Below are 24328 nucleotides of genomic sequence, written 5' to 3'. Positions count from 1 at the left end.
TCAAAAACTGAATAGATTACATTCATTTTTTTTCTCTGCAAAAAAAGTGCATCTGAACGTCAAAGAACTTTATGAGGACCACCTTGATGGAACACAAAAACACAATTATTAGCAATAATTGTAAATTGATGGGCCGTCAAAAATGAAACAAAAATGTTGTTAAATATAAACTTTGTCAGGTCCCTGCACCTTTAGCTCGAAGGTTGAATTCTTCCGCAATTATTCCCCCCCCTAAAAAATTCTTCCAGACTGGCCAACTGCAACCATTTTTCTTCTGGCTACCTTTTCATGATAGCTTCAGCTGAGAAAAGCCAAACAAAATGAGGCCGCCGATGTGGAAAATGACTTCAACGTTCTTCGAGGAAGTTTGAACTTAAATACTGTTTAGGATGATTTAGGAAGCCCAACCTTCCGTTAACAAATATAGCCCAAAAGCGTACTCAATGCAAATTTTTTTATTTCATTTTGGTTTTGATGATGTGGCTACATTATGAATCCAAGGCCCCGAGTCAAATAAACAACTTGAATAGTCACTTTTTAATTCTGCGGTTGAAATTTTGCTCAAACATCAATATTGTAATCAATTCATCCAATCAATTTACACCAAGTATATACATGTATTTTCACAGATGGGCAAAGTTTTGGACAGTGCACCTGCTTTTTGATAGTTAATCAGTCCGCAGAGGTCAATGCTAACATGACCTCTTGCAACGCCCTCATTTGATGGGCGCACCTGTCCAAAGGAATAATCTGCCAAGGTGCATTATAGTAAATGAGGCCCCAGTTTCTTTTTTTTCTGCTTTTGAGACCACTGTGGAATTTGTGGGTCGAAGCCCCCCCATTGAATAGGGCGAAGATAAGAGTCTATGTCAAGGACTACAGATGTCATTCCATCCTGTGTTTTGGTCAGATCTCTTTCAGCAATTCTTACACCTGGTCACGTTTACAAAATGAAACTTTCCTCATTCACAAAATAAAACTTTCCTCTTTACAGCAAGACATTCTCTTCGAATTTTTTAAAGTCTGGATAGTGAACTTTCTTAATATAAACTAATTCAGATTTTTCATCCCATGCTGTCACAGAATTTATACGACAAAAATTTGTGAACTTTGCAATACAATTATCTATTTGCTTAGAAAATGGCATCAGATTGCACATGAACATGTGAGTGTTTAATTCACTTCACTGTATATTGATATGAATCATATCCGGATCTCGTCCACTCTACAATTACAAACTCCAAACTGCAAACGGACTCCATCAACCCACTAGAAATTGCCTTTCACAACAACCGGTCCCGCATTAACACGCCAGATGTATGAATGACGTCAGTTGCAAAGAGAACAGGCTGGAGGAGATGCCATGGTCTTAACAGCCCCATGTCTGTGGGAGAACGGCACACCATGCCTTGGTCAGAGCTGGCATGGGCCGGAGGTGAGAAGACAATTAACTCGTGGTGACCTCCACAGAATGGACTGTGAAATATCAGTGCGATATCGCCTTAGCACGGTAAAGAGGTGATTAATCGGGATGGAAAAAAAAACACGATCCCGGCAGTTTCAGGAAATGTACCAGCCAGGTGGTGTTCTGATACTGCATCGTGAAATTGAGGCAAATTAAAATGGTGGCCCGACAAGCAGTTGAAAAGAGACATGAGCTGTAAATGGGCTGAGACAAGAAGAAATGAATAGAACAGTTGGACAGGATAGCAATCGGGCAACTTGGCAATCTGCCATGCAGCCTTCCATATACCAACTTCAGCTGACCTGCCTCTCTACAACCAGTTACAAAACTAATTCCCCCACCCCCCCAAAAAAAAAATTCAACAGAGAAAAACAAGCACATTTTCCGGAGGATTTAAAGACTTCTGGTGCAGCTGCACATACATGTACATGTATCACAGCAACTACCATTCAGCGAGCTATCCTACAATCTTCAAACGGCCCACTGCTCATTGCAAACTTATGCATTCTAACCCCCACCTGTAACTTTTCATCTAACTATTCACATTTGATTTCAGGATGTCAATTTCCATAACAGTTGACTTAGTTCCCAATGCATGGAATGCTCTTTATCTTCTGTAATAAGAGAAACATTCCTAATTTCTGGCCTGAGTAAAATCTTTCAGCCCGTCCCCAATATCCAGGGCAGGTTACATGTATGTGTCATATGTGGATAGTGCCTCACCGGGGTACCAGGTGTGTTGTCTGATTTGAAGACACCTCCACCAACCGACAAACCAATTCTCGACCAGGTTTGCGTTGACACCACACTGACACTATCCTGTAATTAGTCTCAAATTTACACTTGTGCTTGCTGGAGTATGGCAGGGTTTTGGGGTGTTCCCAGATAAAAACCAGTCATGTGACTGCAGGCACGCAACCAAGATTGCTGTCAACATTTTGTGAAAAAAAGGGGGGGGGTTGTACATGTACATGTAGTTTATGAATTCTGGTGCTGAATGAATTCAGTGCTGTCTTCCGATGTGCAAAATGTCAGCATCAAAGGAGAGAGGGGGGGACACCATCGTACAAATTTGTTGTGTCACACACAACATTGGAACCATTCCAACAAACTCTGGCTTAACAGATCCGAGCTATAGATGAAAGTGATATGTATAAGTACATGTACACTATCGTAATCCGATTCAGCTTCTTAACTTCAATGATATATGTAAATGTATCTGAACCTAACACCACTGTAATCTACAAGTGCACTCAAAAGTGGCCTAAACCTATATAAAAAAAAAAAAACCTTCAACTGTGGAGTCTGGATGGCGGCATTCAATGGAGTGGTACAAAGTCCAATGAATTTCACGCGTAAATCACACAGAGCTTGGGTGACTCCTGCTTTCCCTCTTGCCCGGACCAGGCCATGTTCTTATCTGTATAATATGGCACTTCAAATTAGGAAGCACCTTCTTATCGAAACATGTCAAGTGCTAATTGCCTCAGCTACTTGCTCGATCTGCAAACTTACTCCAAATACATGCTAAAAAATTACTGTTTTTATTTTTACTTTGCGAGTGAAAAGCTCTTACTGTGCTTAAAATACTGAATCGATGCAAATTTAAGCAACTAATATCAATGCTTACAAGTTAACCATGCAACTAGCATGATCCAATGGGAAAAAGAATCAAGCTTGAAATTATCCAAGCAAAACTTACTTAATATGAAATTAAAATATGGAAATAAAAACATCTAGGGTAACTGAAGAAGCCTTTTGCATATTTACCAACGCTTCAAGAATTACGACTTTCCCCTTGGGCGCAAGTCCCACGTTTATCTGCCTGTGCCAAGATCACATATACATGAACATCTACCTACAAACATCTCCAAGATATTATCTCAAAGGTCTCTGGGAACATAAACACTTTCTGGAGGAGTATCAGCCCTAATGCTCATCAGATCACATAATGGATGGCACAGCAAAACTATAGATGGCTGTTTCATGTATCAAAGTACCAAAAATACTGCAGCTTACCTTTTCCAATCCCCTCCAAAAAAATATACCACATTGGTAAAAGTACTCCCCAATACTGGTGCCATTTGGGATGAAAAAGACAAAGACAAAACCCAAAAGAGCTCGCCATTAAACAAGAGAAAAAAAAGAACATAAAGCAGTTTCTTGAAACGGTAACCATTCACAAAGAATTTGTTCACAGGATCAATTTCTCCTTCATGTCCTTTAAATTTAAGCTGGGAGACTTCTGCAATTGAAGTATTTTTTACCTAGGCCTCGTAGAGATTGTGAATGCACAATTTATCATTTGAGTAGTCTGTCAAATGAGCAGTTCATATGGCAGGGGGAAAACTGGCGGAGATGTGGTTTTTAAAAATACTTTTTTCCCACACTGGGGCTTTTGTTTCCTGCCCCATTGGGAAAGTATCAGCGAGGAGAGTAACACCAGAGATGCTGTCCTTCGGCCCTCTGGCATGCCAGCAGCCAGACACAGTGCAGCGCTGAACTTAAGTTGTGCAGCCACGGGATCCCATGCATGCTTGCTGGAGTGACACCCATATAAGGGAACAGCCAATGTGCCCGGTACTCCGGAGCAGCATGCGTACTGCTACATAAACACTGTGTTATGGGAGACTGGGGTTGGCACACATACACATGGAGGCCCCATACTGGTTTGGCCCTTATTGCTCCTAGGCTGGAGCTATGGACCAGGGACCAGCTGCTTAGCACAGAGACCTGCTTAGCAGGAAAACTATTTGCTTAGCAACAATAGGTTACCAGTCAACATGCCTTGAAATGTACAGGCCTCATAACTGGCTCTCAGCTGATATGGGCTTAGGTCATAAATGAATGAATAGTATTTTCTGTATAAATTAGGCATTCTAAGAGATTGTACCATGATGACTACATGTACATGTACATTGTAATAAGCAGTTTTTTCTAAGTATGAATCTGAAACAACAGAGGTTAAACAAAGCTTTTCAAAAGGAAGTGCTAAAATGGTAAATGCTAATATGGCCATATTTGATATGTGGGATTATAGGGCAGAATCATTCAGGTGATTTTTTTGTTGCAATAGTAAGTGGAAAAGGGACATTAACCACTCAGCGCCGGGGAGTCCGATACCAGACACAATGGCTTTATACCCATGACCGGGATGCCTGAAATCGGACAAAAGGAACTGGGCCTTGTAACAAAAGACCAGACTTGGAACAAATGACAGAGCTGCTGGAAATTGCCAAAAATTTTCAGCACAGAGTGCTGGCATTTTCGGAGGTAATCTGTCATTGTTTTGAAACAGTATACCACTGTTTGTGGCATTCAGCGCCCACGGATTATCAGCGGGGACAAAGGTGCTCCAGTACTCCAGTGATGAGCAATTAAATACCCCTGCATTCTAATCCAATAGACACCACTGCGACTCAGCAATGCACTGGGCCAATTTTGGGAACAACTTTTTAGAGTAGGTTTGCGGAATAGGCAAAAATGGCAAATCTCTTACCTCAACTGTGATGGTCTTGTCCCCTGATTTATGCAACTCTAGGGAGAACGATTTCCCGAGTGGAACCTCTACTTTGGTGGATTTGGAGTCCTTGCTTCTGTGAGGAGTAGACACTGATGTGTTGGAAGTGCTTGACGTGGGGGTTTCAAACTTGGACGTGGCGACTTTTGAAGAAGGCACGCTCTGGGATGCTTGCAGCTTGATGGAAGACTTCTCGGTTGACTTGGAACTCCGCGGTGTGGGGGCTAGGGCCGGGTTATGGATCTTTCCAAACTCAAAGGGCTTCTGGGCAACTGGGGAGGTTGCCAAGGCCTTTGTGCCAACGTATCTCTTTGGGGAGGAGGGGGCGGAGCCAGCGGGGCTATGTGAGGGGGTGGTGGCGCAGCTGCTACCACTGCAGCTGCCACCGAATTTACTGGCCGCTTCACTCACTTTGCCCTCAGTCCCTGAAATGCAAAGCAAATTCCTGATGAGAGCTTTTACAAGACGATGACATCTAGGGATGAGTAAACCAAACTTTGACATCTTTAAAAAACCCTGGAGGTACTGAAAATGAAATCCCCCAAAAGTCTCACCTCTGAGAGCTCTGTCCTTAACCTTGAACTCCTGCTGACTTGGTGTTTCAGTTCCTGAGAATTTACTCTTTAGGCTGTCCAGCTTGGAACCAGATGGCGTTCTGGAGCCAAACAACTTCCCCTTGTGGGTATCCGAGGTCGGCGTGCTGCTCTTTGACAGTCGCAAGCTCAAGAGACTGGCATCTTTGGCCTCCTTCCCGTTCTTGTCCAGCCTTGAGGTCGAAGGGGTCGATGAGGTCGACTGGTCACCAGTTTTAGCTTTGGTAGAGTCAGTGATTGTCGTGAACTTGGACATTCTTGCAGCCAGGGCACTCTCCTTGTTGTTCTTCTCATTCTCCTTCTGAGTCGAATCATTCTTGGACGGAATTGATAGATACGATGTGTGTCGTTTGGTCTTACCAGGGTCAGCACTCACTGAGAGTTTGGAGGCTGGTTTAATACTAATTCCATTGTTGTTCTTTTCTTTGGGCCGGTGCTGGGCAGTGGTGGAAGATTTGGACGGTCTGATTTCGGGCTTTTGATATACACCTGATACCCAAGAGGTCATTGAACTCTGGGGCACACTCTCATTCTCTTTATTCTCTCTCTCTGTCTCGCTTTTCTTGGAGAGCGTTGCTTCACTTTTCATCTCAAGAGCATCTGCCCTATACAAACGTTCAGAAGTTTTGTTGGAGTCGACTTTCTGTGAAGTTTCAAGCCTCTCCTTAGTTTGGAAAGATTTTGTTTTATCACTTGAAGAATCTGATTTCTTTGACTGGTCATTGACTTTTAACGTTCCTTTAGCCTCCAAACATGTCTTCTTTGGTTCTTCATCACTTGGTGATATTCTGACTTCTGGTTTGTAGAAAGACACATCTGTAGTAATAAAAAAAGAGAAAGATATCACAGAAATGAATTTTCAAACTTCTTTTCCATGACCTTTGGGAAAAAATTTTGATGCCACTAATCTAAACCTTGAAAACAAGAAATGTGATTTCAACTTTTCTTCACAACCAAAGAATTTTCTACAATGCCATCAACCTGTAACAAACATTATTTCATTCACAGAGGGAGCTATTTCAAGTGATTTGGCAACCGAGTGATGTTCATTATGGATATCCGTTCCTTGCTGGAAGTCTACGCAATCACATACCAATGATACCCAGCTGCCAGTCAAATTGAAATAACATAGGACAGGCATGAGCAGTGGTGTTCTATCATGAATATTCATATCCTGCTGGGTAGGTACAAAGCTAGACACACTGATTACCTACTCTCAACAGAGGGCTCCCTTCTCATGCTGCCGTTAATAAAAACAAAATAATTTGAATACTTCTCTGATACAATGAAAAATCATGAAAAAAATCTCAAGAGCGAACCACACGCTTGGAAGGAATTCGAAATATGAAGTTGGGCCAACATCATGCAATGTTGCTGAGTTACCACAAATTTAAATGAGGGTGAGATTTCAATACTGACTGCATTTGTTTACATCCATAGAGGGCACTATTTTAAAAAAGCATGCCCGAAGAATCTAAAAAACTTTGAATGGGGAATTTTCACAAGAGGGCGCTACGTACACGTACATGCAGGGCACCGTACCATAGAAACAGAACACAGAGATCAAGACTTCGAATTCACTTTTCACTGAAACCTTTACAATTATGCCCAATTTTTATGTGGATTAACTTTGATTCCTTCATCTAAATTCCACGGCGCTCCGTGTTATAATTCAAGCTGCTTATGCCAACACATTTTCCCCCAAATCAGAAAGAAATAGACAAGCAATTACCCATTGCTTTGGCGCAATCTGTTCATTATCACTAAAGGCAGTAAATGGTGGTTTTCCAAAGATGTCTTTGGATAAACTCTTCTAATTACTATGGAGTTTCCCCCACAACTGCCATGGTCCAGTCAGGCCAACCAAACAGTTCCACAATTACGATTATTGACATCTAAGGCAGGGGAACATTGAAGCAAATGTACGCTACACATACATTACAATACGTGTACTTTACAATACAGTTCTCAACCCAGCAAGGAGCTAGTTCGGTATTCCAACAGCGTATGCCTTAAACGAAGTGCATTAGAGGTCTGTCAAGAATAGCGACGCCTGCATGGGAGGTCATCCCTACCAGCGCAGCCACATGCCAACTCAAATGCACTGAACATCTTCAATCTCGCATTCTTTGTTCTCAAATTACCTTGCCTTTTTGAAATACCGAATTGGCTCATTGTAAATACAAATAATGCAAACTGATACAGAAGGGGAAACAAGACATGTAACACTTTACAAATACTCTACTACCAATTCAAATTCAGTTCCAATAAATGTAACACGAATGAATGCGCACAACATTTAAAACACATACAATTTTTTCTTGAACACATGGGGTAGTGTTCATGCAAGTTTTTTGGGGGGCAAGACTTTCCCCCTTTCAATTTGCAAACAGGGTTTGGGCATTCCAATGACCGGAGACACCGTGACAACCAACACTCATAGTACAACTGAAAAGTGAAACATACTCCATGTTATAAAAGGTGAAATTTTCAATGTCCTTTTATTGGGACATAAAACGACAACAAGAAAGGCCAAAAAAATTAGAAAAAATACACAGCAGAAAAGATAAAACTTTTTTCCAAACTCTCCATTCCCAATACATTTATGTATTAGTGAAGGCAATATTCATAGGCACACATTATCAAAAGAAGTTTCCTGTACAGTTTCATAAAAACACTTTTAAATATAATTCTACTATTGCATCTCCTTCGCTGGAGTCATGTAGATTAGAAGTTTACATAATAGTTTCAAATCCCCCCCTCCTTCAATTTCAGAGCTTGAGTGGCAGGCATATAAATTAATCCAAAGAACACGATCAGAAGACTACCAAACTGACGGCACAACATTTGTGGGTGTGATGCATGTACGCATTTGATGCTCCATCCACCAAATGGTTGTTTACAACGTCAGGCTGTACTAAACACTAACGACTGCTTGCCACACGAGCATGGTGACATTTGTTATTTTGGGCAGGGGATGGTACAATGCGAGATGGGCCGCTCGGTGCTCACCCAACCCATTAATGGCCAGACCTACCCTGAATAAGGTTGACCCTCATTAAGGCAAATTCAGCCTCGCCTAATAGAATGTTTGTTATGCCGAAATTTCTGCACGGAATAGAAGTGCCAGTCCCATTTGCTGTGTACATAAAGGCAAAATTGAGACCATGGCTTCATGTCTAGCTCAACCATAAATTATTTTTATTAAGTAGAATCTAGTGTACAGAAGTTATTGATGCTTTTTCACTGCCGCAAGCTAATTATACTACAAGTGAATACAAAGCAATTTTTCAGGAGGACGACTGAAAATCTCAAATAAATAATGTCCACAACAGCGCCCTCAGCCCCTAAAAGTCCCTCCCATCCCCAGTACTGTACAGCCCCGCATACAGCATCCTTACCCACAATCCTTTGCAGCCACAGCACCAATTACTAACCTCCTGAGCGCTAGCTATTTAATCACTTGTTTATAAAAGAGACCAAAAAAAAAAAAAAGAAACGATAGTGTTACGATATACAAGTAAAAAAAAATCTGCACTGATTTTCATGCAGATCTGAAGCAAATTCATCCACACTAAAGCTGTACAATATTGCAATGGCTTTCTGCTGAATCACAAATGTTCATGAATAATAAATACCTGGGGCTTCCAAGAAATACAGGGTTCAAATCCAAGCACATTAAATAGGCATTATGCACATATGAATACATTAATATCTAATATTGGAGATTCTTGCTTCCAGCCGAAACAAATACTTTGAAATACAAGTCGAATACCAATTAGCACCATGTAAATTATTCCTTGAAGAGCTGTAGAGAGTTTCTGATGAGCCCAATGTGTCACTTAAAATCTTCAAAACTACTTCCCAGTCCACAATCTTTCATAAACAATTTTACACCAGAAATAAACAGTTCAGTCGGTTTCATTGAACTAACATTGAATAGGCAAAGGCCCACGCATCAAAAATGTTATTTTCTCTTGGCATGGTTAACATGAATGTAATTTCAACAGATCAGATTATTATCAATATTTCTGATGAAATTAGGTGCAGGTGACATGTGACTCAGACAAAGTGCGATGTGAACATAGCGACGAAGCATCAGGGTAAAGAAGCCCAAATTTTTCTTATCTGACCCAAAATCACGGGGTTGGATAACCTCAAGCAGACTGAGTTCAACAGTAGGGATGCCAACATGTATCCAGAAATGGCCATGGATAAATTTCCAGACATCTGTACATTCTGAAGTCAAATCATGTCTGCATTTTGCAAAACCCCCTGTTGCAGGCCTTGGTTCGGAAGAACCAGTCACACTTTATCCTGATTAACACCGGCACAATTGTGGCAAAACTTCAAACCAAACGATTGTTCTTTGAGAATCATATGCTGGGACAGCTTACAATTCACATTGTCTGACCGAAATTTAAAGCAATAAAATGTTGGACTTAAAGGGGGCAAACATTCTCATAGTACCCAATAACATACACGCAGTGCATTTTTTTTCTCCCAGATAAAGTCCAAGGACGAGCTGACGTCCTCTGAAAGCAGCATGAAGCTGCTGTTGCTGTTCATCTTTCAAACTATTTTCAGGAGGTGTGTCACCAATGTGAGAGCTGAATTATCCCAGCTGACAATGTGACACTTTTAAGTTGTCCAGGATTGGGCAGCTCTGAGCCTTTATGGCATAGGGGATGTAACGCACTAAACCCATGCATGTGCGTGGGGTGTGACGTGGACCGTGGTATGTCACATAATGTGGGAATAAACAGCATTGTTTATTGCCATGGATTGACCCATCAAAATCAAGGATTCAAGCTTACTTGAATATAAATAAGACTACAGGCTAGCAGTTGCACTTGCTTACACGCTAAAGACAGGAGGAAAACAAATGAAATCTGCTATCACTTTGGAAAAGAAAAACTGTACACAAGTCTTTCTGAAGAGGATCAAATTTGCTACCACCGACTTTGCTACCACTCGCTCCGCCCCTTAAAGGGGCATCCGTGCAGGTACATACAAGCCAACAAAACTGTTTTTTTCCTTCCACATGGTTCACAATCACATCATGCCTCACTGTACTATTCACAACCAAACATTCCAACATTTTGGGTGTCTGATCTACGACAGTTTTGGGAAAATTGGGTGCTACGTCTCGGAGCTACAGAGCGACAATTTCCATGGCCGTTTTTCAAAAAAACTCTCGAAGATGGCGTAGGAGAAATTGCACAACATGCGAACGATAAACTGTGACGCCACATGAAGTCATGCAAAATACAGAAAAATCATGAATCTGAGCAAGTATGGGCGAAAAAGTGGAAATTTTTGGCAATCCATTCATTTAAGATCTCACGTTATTCCCATGATTTTTTCCAAAAACCACATGCTTCAAGTTTTGCTTTTTTGGGGGGGCTGCTACGACTTGTTTCTCAGTGGTTTCTCCGCTTGTGCTTCCAGGATTTTTTCAAGTATTTCCACATTAATAAAAACAAGATGACAGATTGTTATCAAACCCTTTGTAAAATGTCCACAACATTTTCCAGGATATTCAGGATGTCTTTCAGGATACTAACGAATTTCTCATGGCATTCCATCAACCTCTCCACAATTGCCAATACCCTTTCCAGGATTTGCCCCACTTTTCCCAGGACTTCCATGACTCCTCTGGAAATTCCATGATTTTGGCCCGGTCTATTCATGGACTCTTAATGGGAAAAACCCTGTGCCCAAAACAGGAAGACGACTGCCCCTTGGTTTAGGAGGTTGCAAGGGACTAACCGGTGGTGCTAGTTTGGGCAGATTCCGAGGCTTTCTTATCCTTGTTGCCACCTGGGGAAAAATGATGGAAAAAGAAAAGAAAAGGAAAAAGACAGGAAAAAAAGATGTAAGAGAAGATGCAGAAGGAAAAAGAAGGAAAAGGACACAGAAGAGATAGGATGGAATGGGGGAACCAAACTTTATCTGAAAGCAAGTATGTCATCTCTTGAAAAGGCATGATCTTGCCTCCTTTCTACAGATGACTTTTCCAGTAGCAGCTACGGCCTCCAAAAAGCACGGACGGAAATGTTTGTGTACAAATGGCAATACCGAGAGACTGCACGGGTGGGCCAAATCAGTCAGCCTGACGCTGTTACCCGCGGGTGAAAGGATAAATGATAGTAATGGGGTGGTGGGTACTTACCAAGACCGACTGGCATATTTCTTAATTGCGTTGCACAATTTAATTTCAAACCACCTTCTTTTCATACATTCTTTGATGACTACAAGTCTGTAAACTGGGCAAAGATGGGGCTGGTTTCCTTTTGAAATAGGCACTGACTTAGAAAATTCTTATGTCTACAAGAGTGTACTCAGAGGAATATAAAGACCAACAATACTTCAGCGGCCTCCATAAACTTCAATGGTAGACTTTTGAATATTCATCACTCATGCATATTCAATGAGACCTTATGAATATTTACCTGCTAGTCTCTTCTTCAGGTCGTTTAGTGCAGCACGTATCAATCGCTTCTCACCAATGTCAACGGCATTCTCCAGCTACAAGAACCAGAAATAAAAGTATCACACTCTCTGGCCCTCCCATTATCATTTTAGGTTGAGCATCAATCATCTAGGGACTCCCCCCTGTCCCAAAATATTTTCGTCAGACTCTGCACAAAAATGCAGCTTTTACATGTTTGAAATACGCCTGAATGTGGCCCCGTGATTGATAATGTACTGAGGCACTCAATATGAAGCCTTCAGCGTCAAGTTTGGTGACAAACTTCCATTGGCAATCCATGCTCACCAATTTCTCCAGTTCAGCGGGATCTTCAATCTCGTCATACGCCACGTTCTCCACGACGTCCGGCGTCAGCGTCAACTCCTCCAGGGCTGCCCTGTCGATCAAGCTGCTCCGCCTACGATCCTTCTCCGTCAGCCAGATGTCGGCATCCAGCCCCTCCGAGAGGCGACGGGCCCCAGGGTAGTCGGGCACCTCCAGCTCTTCGCGTTCCCGCAACTCCTTGATGTGGGCACGGATCTGGCTACGCTCGCCAAAGTCTTCCGTGTTCGCCAGCTGTCGGTGACGAAAAAGTACTGCAGGCATTGGCTGGACGTTATTTTGAAAATGAACCATGCCCGGAGCAAGTTCAGGATTGCTTTGCTCCCAGAAGAATCACTTACAAGGACAACTTTTTTCTCCAAGGAACGTTATGCAAGTAACGTATCATTTCAACTATTCAAATCTTTTCTGAGAGGAAAAGTATGACACGATGCAATGAGGACTGAAATTGAAAATCAGGACCACTTCACAGGTGATAGCAATGCAATTCGAACTATTTAAGTCACTTAGGAAATTTTTATTTTCTTTAGCTCTGTTTTGTTTTTGTGCCAGAGACACGAAAAGTTGCGTGATGCCGTTTGCTTTTCTTTCCTGAGAAGCACAAGAATCAGAAGTTGCCTTGATTTTGGTGTTATAAATCTCAGCCATAAAGCGGGGGAACGTGACGAGTACAAAATAAATGCACTTTGTATGAGCCTTCTCTTCTCGCCGATTTGAAAACTGAAACAAATACCCTTTTATGTCCCCAAACATTCCTTTTGTTATGTAGCTGCTTCATGGGCACTTTGATAAAGAGGAGACTGCCAGGGAGTGGGACCTACCATTCTCTCCAGGGTAGAGATGTCATCAATGGTTGTGAAATCGACGACCTGTTCCGTAGGAATTACTGGCTCTACTGACAATGCTGGGATGTGGTCCTGGAAAATAAACATAGCCAGGGTTTAACGTCAGCATAAAAATTTTGGCTTCGACCAATTTTTAGATCCGGCACTTTCAAGATTCTCTACTCAACATGAGTCAACACTCTGGTGTTTGAAGAGAAAGAAGAGCATTTTCATTATGGCTGTGCCGAAGTGACTTGGCTGGCTTGAAAATACACAGAAGTCTGTGTTTGTGGCTGCAACCACTTCCCATAGATTTGGGGAAAATTTCAAGCCACAGCCAAGTTATTTGGACAAGGCTTTATTGAAAGGCTTCACAGCATAGTTCTGGGGTCAGAGGTGAAGTCAAATCTAACAGCCAAGTCCTCTGCTAAAGGCATACTGAAAGGCTTTTATTACAGAATGGTTCTGGGCTCAGAGGTGAAGTCAGATCTCGCGACAAGGCCGAACTCTAAGAAAAAAAGCCTCAGTGCTGAAGAGTGCTCACTGTTGCGCATCGCCGACTCCAAACTAATTGAACACATTTGAGAAGGTTGAAAACAAGCTACACCTGCTCAAATGTGACACGGCATTGAGGGTGAAAAAAAGTGTGACACGGTGTTATGGATGCAAAGGGTCACTTTTTCCATCTGCTCGATTGTAACACAGTGTTGAGGCTGAACTCGGATGGCCGATTTTTGGTTACCAAACTGGGATGTCAAGGCCCATTTCTAATTTACAGAAGTTAACACACTCAAATGGGATTTCACGTGGGAACAGCTGGGGCCAATTTCATACAGCTGCTTAAGCACAAAATTTGTTTAAGTTTGAAAAAACCTTGCTTGATAAATCGGGTTATCAGTCAAAACTGAAACTCCACGTGATGTACACGTAGATTGCTTTGGAACAGTATTTAGCTGTGTTTGGGTTAGCATGACAATCACATAGAGCTTTAGCTGGTAAACTTTGTTTTTAAGCAAGGTTTGACTCACTTAAGCAAATTTTGTGCTTAAGCAGCTGTACGAAATTGGCCCGGTGTTCTGTGCCGTGATTGGAATTAACAGAAAGTGGAGAATTCACTCCCATTTCTCAGGTACCTCATCCGCATGAATAATCATCTTTTTTCTGTAGTCTTCCTCCTCTTTAGCGATGACCTCTTCTGCAGCATCTGATGAAAAGAGATACAAATGCACAACAGAGGGACATCATGAACGGCAGTCTCAAAAACTCCATCAGGATGCCCAGAAATTTTGTTCAGACAACAGATCGGATTGAAATACCTCAACTCCACCACATGGATAACCAAATGAATGAGAAAATCAAACACAGCACAAGAAGTAAACAGACAAGCCTGCAACCAAGGAATACTCTTAGTAAACATTTCGTTTATAGCATTTTCATTCTGCCCAGACATTTATGAGCCGTGACATCCTAACGGCTCGCACTGCAAACACAAAGATTCTCCATTACACAATTTGCGGCTAGATACTATCATTCCTGGCCTCTGTAAGTCATGACACCCCCACAGACCGTAAACCTAAGGGACCGGCTGTGTTTACGGTGGATAAATATCAAGACTCTGTGTTTATGGCAGGATATAAACAAGATGGATGATGCGGTTTGGGAGCATCCTGAATTGCCATAAGCTCTGCCATCCCCCCCTGCTACACAGAATGACAGAAGACCCCTCCTGTGAACATCCACTAGGACACTTCGATATACATGCTATCAAAGTGATAGCATCTAAACAGATGTGACGTCCTAGTTAAAAAAAAAAAGCCATCTGCAAAAACTGCCATCGCTCCGCCAAACTGTGAGGGAAAAATGAGAACACACGATGGCAAAAGCAGATGCAAGGAATCAAGATTTCAATTTCCCTGCATCTCTAAACATATCAAAGCGGACATGAATCTCCATAAATATGAGGCTTGCACCCAAAAAACTTTTGCCTCAGATGCTTATTTGGAATTCTTCCGGGGAGGGGTAGGGGGGCATGCTGGAGTTTCAGGTATGGGTTTCTGACAGTATTGCATTCGAGTCCATTACGAGTCCTTTCACAGGTCCCTTTGCAAGTCTAGTCACAATCCCTTCACAAGGCCAGTCATAAGTAAAGGGTGAACAATGACAAAGAATGCTTTTGTCACAGCTCATTTGAATACATGTAGCTTGTGAACTGGCTTAAGACTGAATGACTTTTGATGGACTTGTGACAGGGCTTACAGGGACATGTCGGAACTTGTGATGGACTCCAAGACAACACAAAAAATGAGTAAGGAGTTGTGTTTGGGAGTGGGCCGGTTATTTGTGAATTTGTAATTCAACCAAAAAAGTATAATTTGTTATGTTAGCAACAGATATTAATAAGTGGCATTTTGGTCGTCACTTTCTGAATTTTTTTGGGCAAACTCTGTAATACATTTTTTTTCCTTTTTCACCCAATGACACAAGTATGCAGCCGTGCTTTATCATGTAATTATGAGGACCTGTTCTTGATCTCTTCATTTGCTTCTGTTGATTCGACTTGATGTGCCCCATCAATGGCATCAGGTTTGTACACCAAATCTCCTGAGGACTTGCTCAGGTCCCCAGAGCTTTTGCTACTGCATACACCCATTGTCCTAAGTCCTCAGTCTCGAAGGATAACCAACTGCTACAAGCGAGTTAATGGCTAGCATCAATGGTTTCCAAACCCCTTACTCTTAGTCGGCTGTGACAGTAATGGGTCCCAGGATAGACCCAATCTCTCGGCATTCGGGAGCACACTGTGATATGGGGGGGGGAGCTGACTCCCTCAAGACGTCCCAAGAATGTCATCGTGAATACTTGGCGGGACATGCGCTGCAGAGCTATGCATCGGCGATACAGCAAGCATCCAGATACTGTCCGACTAGCCATATTCAGAATACTCTGAAATGACGAGAGGAATATCTAGAACATTCCCAATGACATCAGTCATTCAAATAAAACTGTTTCCTCATTTTTTTTTTAAGCCCTGGAGAATAAACCCTGCAAGGTTATCTCAGAAAGTTTGTTGACTCATACTTGCATGTGCTTCTTTCAACACTATTTTGTCACTTGTTTCTTCAATTTTTCTTTGAGGTTACCGGTGTATATTTCACAATCCAATTAAACATGAAGTTCAAAGGAAGTAGAAGTCTCAAACAGGGTGAGAAAAACTTTTTTTCTCCCACAAAACAAATTGAAGTCAGTCAGAAATCTAGGTAAAATATAACTTTCTTTCCCCCTCCTTGCTTTACAGAACATCCAAAAACTGTTACTCATATTTCTTGCAACTATGCAAGCCTCTGACCCCAAATCAAAAAGAGATACACCAAACGGACTGCTTTCACTGGCTAAGATATGAAAAAAATCCCTGGGGGGAGGAAAGCAACATCCTGTGTGTACCTAGATGCCAATTGGACTAGACCGTGGTCCTCCAAGGCAGGAATGCACATTATGTGCACATCCTAGGCCAAACCCTCCACCCGGCAAATCTCTAAATATAGTCCTCCAAATAAATAGGATCCTGAGAAAATAACTATCTGGCATTTTGCCAAGCCTGCAGCAATCGCCTGCTTGGGAAATTTCAAAGACAGTGGGCAAAGAAGAATGCGCTTGCCGCATCTGCGCCAGATGGTTCGAGGGAATACGCCGCCAGGGCGATGCTCAATAAAAATGGAACAGAATGTGAGAAAAGTCATGTCATCAGAGTGTTGGCTCAGTGTCAATATTGTGTCTAATGTACGTGCATGTCAATCATTCGCTCCGTCTTCAAAGAAAAGAAGCTCGGAGGAAAAAGCAAGTGTACAGAAACCTCAAGAAGTCTTTGGTCATTTAATGGATGGGAGAATAAAGTTTATGGCTATCTCCTATGGAACTTCATTCCTTGTAGAGCTCATCACTTCTTGGGCAGGGCATACATGTTCTTCACACAGACTTGTCGTTGATATCCCCCCCCAAAAAAATAAGCTCTGTTGAATACATTCATAAACTGGGACTAAAAACAATTTATCAATGTCGGGGATATGAAGAGTTCATTTAATTGAACATAACACAGAGTTGTTGATACCTCATGCACAAATGTGGACTTGCCTATTTCGTCATGCCTGAATTGTGAAAATGTTCAGAAAATACTTCAAAAAGATATCAAATTTTTTTCTGGAGAAAACGATTCCTTAGGAGGGCAGGTTTTGGTTCAATTCTGTAAAACTGGCTTAAAAAGGTACAGTCTCAGTCGCAGCTGTCCATGAAGTACATGAAACTGACGAAATTATTGTTGATAAGCATACATGTATTCGGTTTGAAGATAGTTAAGGGACTAAACTCGCTGTGCTTTTCATTCTCCCAGGCAAGCTGTCATTGCAAAGAAAGTGATGAAAGAAGGCCATTTCCCACCAACTAGCTGAAGATGCATTTAGGGGAAATTGCCGTTAGTAGGTCGTTTTTAATATGGCAAAGAGCATGCATGCATGGAAACAATGCACACACACCGTGGTTACTGTCATTCTTCGGTTCAGCGCTCAACCATCCCGCACATGTAGCTGCAATCGGATGAATGAGAGCATGTGCTGGATGCTGAATTCAGGCCCAATTCAAGACATGAACTTGGCAACTTTTGATTTGAAATCAAGATCCTGGGATACTGTTTTTGTCAGAATATTCGTGTACAGCATGCACTGAGCTGAAACTTCATCAGATCTAGTTGTAAAGTACCCTTCTTTAGATATTCAGCAACATCTGTTGCCTCCACTAAACAATATGTGCAAATAACAAATGACCTGACTTGTATCTTTTAATGTACTTGTGAGCCTGAGGCAGTCTCATGGACTTGCTACTTTGTGCTGGTACAAATCCCGTCAAACAGTTGGACACTGGACAGATGTGTGATCCGGTGCGTTATGATTCCTTGCGAGGTTTGCACGTCCCCGTCACCTGGACAGGCTATGGCTACCAGGCTCTGACATGAAGCCATAGAGACTTGGTGTGCGCCTCCCATCCGGGAGGGGGGGTGTGCCGACAACTGATGGGGCTACCCCAGGCAGAGATTTAGTGCCCTGGAATAAATAAACACTGCCTCTCCGCCTCATAGAGACTGACTAAAGACAGTGGGGGATGCTCGGCATGGATTCTAACGAGTCAAGCAAGCTGGGCTCCCTTCAGCTCATGCACGTACACTTACAGTACAATACTCGATGCAGGAATGCCTAATTCGGCTTTTTTGATCAAATACATGTAGCTCTATAAAAAACTTGTCTTCCAAATGTACTTGAACCTGTTTTATGAGGTCAACTCTCATCAGGGTTGCAAGAACTCAACGCAAATAAAGTTGCAATAATTTTACACTGAAGTTGGGTGCTACGATTCAATTCTTTATTTTCTTTTACCTCTGGCTTTTTGTCGCAAATCTTTGATGGCTGTGCGGATCTGTTTCTTGTGTTCAACATCTTCCGTTTCCTCTAGCTGTGATTTCAAAGTGAGAGAGATAAAATAATTGATTGGAATGACCGCTTAACGTATGACAAAGAAACAAAATTAACTGCCCAATTTGGAAATGGTATAACGGCCAGTTGGAAGCTGCACCAAACTTCATGTGACCCGGACTTCATGCACTTTACCACTGAAAAGGACCATTTGAGAATTTGAGACTAAATGGCTCCAATCCCACAAAAAATAAAATCAAAATTGCTATTGCCAGTAGAGTGACCAAATGATGTTCAAAACGTTGATAATGTTGAGCACAGGAACAAACTGTATCATTTCTCAAACAACCTGAGTAGTCCGCAAGCCTTACAAAATCTATAGAAATCATAGAGAAATATATGTATATGTACATGTACTTGTACAAGGGTATAGGAAAACGCAAGTTTCCAAGGAAAGCTAATAGTATTGGACACGACGGAGAGAAAACCCTAGTACATGTCAGCCCGGGTGGGGTTCCAAACCCAGATCACAGGTTTCCAAAAGGAAGACGTGCGAACTACCCACCATCTGTCTCAGGACGGCCTCGTCCTTGATGCCTTCCAGGTTCAGCTCCACCTTCTTGGGCTCTGCCATGCGGTTCTTTCTGGCTGCTGCACTGGCCGCCTCCTGGTCGGCTGGACAAAAGAGAGAGAGAGGGAGTAATTTCATCCAGGTCAAATAAACGCATCACATTATCAGTGCTGACAGATAATAGAAAAAGCAGATACAATGTCATGCAGTCCGAAATTTTGTGAAGATTCCGGAGAGACAAAGTGGCGAAACTCCAGTTCTCATTTTAAAGAAAGAATGTGCCATTTAGGGGGTACAGGCACCCTCTTCCCACCTGGTACATGTATCAAATCTCAGTCCAATCAGAAAAGCAAAACTGTCAGGGGAATGTGATTTTACAACCAATTTTTTAAATTGTTTTTGACAGATGTTGTGAAATAAGTGGCCAAATTTATGTTCTCACATGCGGCAACCAGGAATCCAACAGTGTCAAATCTCTCCTGTTTATTTTCAAAGCCATCTGTTTGGGGGGGGGATGTATCTCACAAACCACAGCGTGATGACATTTCAAGGATTTCTCACACCAGGATAACTTGAGAAATTCTGAAATGTGCCTTTTGACTAGGGATGTGGCCTAATGTCTATGTGCTCACAGGTACATAAAACTTGGAGACAAATTTTTTCCAGAAACTCTCCAGAGGCCTCACAATGTTTCCAAGACTTCGCCTTGAACGTTGTCTCACTCCCACAAAAAGATATCTTTCACCAAGTAAATTCTCTCTGTACCAGCACTGTGGCGTAATATCCACAGGTACATAAAACTTGGAAACAAATTTTTCAGACAATCTCATGAGGCCTTGCAATGTTTTTTTGAAGCTTTCTCCTAAAAAGACATTAAAAAACAGCACAATATTGATTGGTGCCCAAATACACTGTCTTATACCTTAGGACATATAAAACAGGAACATTCAACACCATATATCTCATTGAATTTCAGGAATAACTGTCTACCGGTGGACAAAAACAACACACCACATTACGGACAACCTCGAAGCCTGTGGGACAAAAAACAGCCTCGTTTACTTCTGCTCCAGCCTGGGTTCGATATCACAGAAGCAACAGCTGAACTGGTTAGCTCAAAATTACTCTGCCAGCTCTGCAGTAGACAAACTGCCCTAATTTGTACATCACAAATTTGATACAGCATATGTAAGAGACTGCCAGCTGGATCTTTCTCGGCTGTGCGTGCACTTTCCACCTTACAAACAGAAAGTATAACATTCCTTTGGTTGAAGTTGAGTAAAGCTTACCTATACAAGTTCATTGTACTGTGGGGAAAAAAGTTTTGGAGCATGTACATATTCTACGTAAGTAAAAAAAACACATGGAACACACTGAAGGGATTAATACAATGGGGTAATAGCCAAAACCAAATATAAACTCAACATCCCCCAAAAATGTCATATAACAATTAACACCCCCGATGCAAAGACTGGAACCCACTAAACTCGGTGGTCGGGTGGTTAAGGCGTCTGCACCGGTAAGCAGGATGTCCGGGAGGGGGGGTCTGCATTCCAGCCAAGCAAGCTTGTGATTGCCTCAGTATCTCCTAGACCTACGAGTAGCAGAATATTAAAGACTGTGTTTTCTTCATTGTGTAGTGCGATTACACCTTTTTTTCCCCTCAAATATTTGTGTGCTGAGCAGCATGGTATTGTATTGGTTCTGAACCCTTTTAATACAGGTTAATGTTAAAAGAATCCTTTGGAATAGTCTGGGTTAGTTGGGCTATTTTTCATAAAGCATTTTTATCATTTGTTGGCTGGCTAACGGTGCGCACATGTACTCCTGGCAGATACATGTATGCCACACGACGACGGGAGAGTTGTTGGAGTACTGATCAGACCTACGTGTACAGTGCGAATACTGTCAACCCACAGGTTTGCTCCAAGAGGTGACTAAATAAATGGACCACCAACCGTGAGGTGCACTAGAGCCTTGACCACTTTATGCACAATTTGAGACAGGACAGGAGTGAGTGGAAAGAAGAGTGAAGGGTGGCTGACTGCATGATGTACTTCCACCTATCCAACGCCACACCTCCCTAAAAACGGACACACGCAGTGTGATGCACAACCCAATTAATGTACATAAATATATGTACATCTGCAAATGTTGCCTGAGTCAACGGCTCATTTTTAGACCAAATTCAGATCACTGATTATGAGTCAAAGCCCAAGGGCATGTCACAGGACCGGCCGCTGGGCTATTGATAGACCACAATGTGCAACCAGTCATCATCACTAGTTCAAGCCCAGAGGTTGGGCAAAAGGAGGGGAACATTTTTGTGTTTCGCTGTCGGCCTTCGAAGTTGAACTCCACCAACGTGCTGTGCCCCTAATCAAATCTCTCTGACAAGGCTGCCACCATATCTCCGCCAGACAATGCCGCGATTAGGGTAAAACGTGTCATTAAACTTTGTCGCCGGGGGGGAGGGGACTGATTTCCCTTTCCTCACAACCATAACAAGGCAGAGCTGTGCACTGACAAATTATAATCCCAGAAATCCGTAAGTCTCACTCTCTGCCTGATGAAACTGTCATAGGCCATTAATGATGTTCACTGTTTATAAACAAGACCTACTTTTGGATGCACAAGCACGATGTGTGCTGCGGGCAAACGACCCGCAGTCCAGATCATCAGTGTTCCAGAGTTGCACTTAATGTATAGCTGTTTTCCAAACATCAATCATATTTCTATGTTGTATTTCTAGCTTCCCCCTCAAGAGATTTTAGCCCCCCCTCCCCGATGTGCGTGACTCCAGCTCAATATTCATGCAGGCATGCATGTTTCTTTGAAACATTAAATTTCTTTTCAGTGCTACGATATAAATTTCCATTTTGTTTTGACATTAAAGACTTCTGAATAAATCTCTTGACATCAGATGGAAGTTGAAGACATGAAAGGAAGGCACGGTTTGGCAACCGGCCAAAAGAGCATCAGGAGTGATGAAGCAATGGGCACCGGACTCGGCGAAGCAAACTTTTATGGATTTATTTTCCGTCAACACTGACGGCAAAAGAACAACAGGATTACTCATGGCAGTCTGCTTAATTATCGTGCATCTGCATACATTTGCATTTTACAAGGTGGAACTCCTTTAGTTTACATCAAACATTTGCGATCAAGAATCCCTGACATGTTAAGCTACAGTAATGGGGAAGTCAATCAGTTGAACATCCTGTTTTGACAACAGTCATTCCTGAGGGTTAAATGCTCAACCTTCATGTACTCCATCTATGATAGTGATTAATTGAGTATGACGCCACTCTGATATTAAGTAAGTCTGAAGAAAGTCACACAGATGATGTCATTCTTCTGTCATTCAGAGATTCCAGTAAAGAAAACAATAGTTTAGTTTTTATTTTTCAACAGTTTGGGAGGAAAAAAAACCCAGTACATGACAACACAACTCACCATTATTTGCATTTCTTGCATTCCAAAAAGCCATCAGCCCTTTAAAGTCATTGCTGCCACGGCAACGATGGAGAGAACTTGCTCCCACCATTGCGTCCAAAAAAAACAAAACACTGGAGCACTCAGTACTTCAATACTGTGCAATCTCACAACAAGCAATGTACATGTACATGTAGTCCACACCTATGGTTAACCACATCTCCAGGACCAACTGATGATACAGAGAACAATCACCCAAATGAAGTCAGGTGCCAAAATCGTGTTGGTTGCAAACCCAGTTCCACGGGTAGCACCTTCCACAAACAAAAGGAAATATCTCCAATATCTCCTTTTCCTGTACATTTCCTTTCCCACCATGGGTTCTTACACTCCCGAGATTGTGTAACTTTTACAAAAACCCACCTTGGGCACTCATTACACTTAAAGGTGCACCCTTGTATCAACAAATTCCAGTGGGGCTCCCACATACGTGTACATAGTGAAGCCAGTAATTCATTGTATGGAGTACATGTACCTTCAGTCATACGCATAAAATAATTTACTGCTGCCAATTGGGTCAGACGTGTTTGCAAGTCCTGAATGAAGGGCTAAAAAAGTCATGTATGTTGGCTTTCTGAATGATTTGTGGCAATTGTAAGGTCCAGGTAAGAATACTCCACCCTAATCCTATTTGAAAGTGAGTTATGTTTGGCAAGTTCAAGTGGTTTGTGTTTCTTGAAGGAAGTGAGTTCAGCGAGGGTGCACTCTACGGTACATCAAACTTCCTTTCAAACTGCGATGTACATACATGTACATGTAAATCGATACGCTTGGGTTTCGTCTGGCCAAGGCTGTCCTCTAATGACTGGGTTCTACACGATCTATTGCCCATCAAAGAAACAGGGTGCCCCCACTGTAAACAAACATGACTGGGAGATCATTCTGGTGTCAGTGAGTGACAATACAGATGCTGGTCGCGTCAAGCAGCTCAGATCTGATATCATTGTGCCTGGCACTCAAGAGAGCCTCTCCCATATTTAGATTTAAAGTTCGTGCATATGTGGCACACAAGCTTTTTTTTTTTCGATTTTGTGCCCGTGCAGACCGACCGATTGTGATGCTATCATTTTTCTATCCGAGCCCTCGGCGTTGGATTCCTTGCTCAAAGAAGTCAGAGTCTGGCCAGCGTGGAAACTGAGTCGGGGAAAAATTGGGTTTAGCCTCTCTTGAAAATCTATACATAACAAGGTCGGGATGAAGAATTTTCAATTTGTACATTTTCCAGAGACAGCTGGATTTTCTGCTTTGTAAAGTGGTTACTTTTTGACATAAAATGCAATTCCGCCGTTTCTTACAAGAAAAAATTTCCCCCATCGACATGCACTAGTTCTGTCCTTCAAGAACCCACTTTCATCTTTGCATTAAACTTGGTCGTGGCCATCTTGCAAATTCTGTCATGAGTTTTAACTGGTCACTTTTACATGTAGTTCTTCCAGCACCTCTGCTTTTTACAGTGATAATGTACACCAAATTGTGCATGGACTTGCCCTTATTTTTCTTTCAAGCTTACTTCATCCCAAGAAAACTGCCACATACTGCTTCACTGGTGGATTGCTATTAACCCAGAACCTACATGTCCGGATACAC

The 24328-nt window shown here is 42.1% G+C and overlaps 1 protein-coding gene across 7 annotated transcripts in view; it reads right to left on the bottom strand.

The window, feature by feature from the left end:
• Nucleotides 1-24328, bottom strand: part of LOC110989043 (uncharacterized) — a 69627-nt gene that overhangs the window by 21757 nt on the left and 23542 nt on the right. For 6 of the 7 annotated variants that reach the window (XM_022253130.2, XM_022253125.2, XM_087141472.1 and 3 more), the window contains 9 exons: nt 19241-19350; nt 18640-18715; nt 14353-14423; nt 13217-13312; nt 12360-12629; nt 12034-12109; nt 11351-11401; nt 5540-6394; nt 4965-5410 (listed from right to left, as the gene is read on the bottom strand). In XM_022253130.2, the coding sequence (XP_022108822.2) occupies nt 4965-5410; nt 5540-6394; nt 11351-11401; nt 12034-12109; nt 12360-12629; nt 13217-13312; nt 14353-14423; nt 18640-18715; nt 19241-19350 (2051 nt within the window). The remainder of the gene's footprint in view (nt 1-4964; nt 5411-5539; nt 6395-11350; nt 11402-12033; nt 12110-12359; nt 12630-13216; nt 13313-14352; nt 14424-18639; nt 18716-19240; nt 19351-24328) is intronic. The other variant, XM_087141475.1, reaches the window with a different exon arrangement.

This window comes from Acanthaster planci, linkage group LG09, assembly GCF_054643075.1.
Source record: "Acanthaster planci isolate LZ-2023a linkage group LG09, COTS_SCS, whole genome shotgun sequence".
NCBI classification, from domain to species: Eukaryota; Metazoa; Echinodermata; class Asteroidea; order Valvatida; family Acanthasteridae; genus Acanthaster; species Acanthaster planci.
This window is presented reverse-complemented; position numbering and strand designations above follow the sequence as displayed.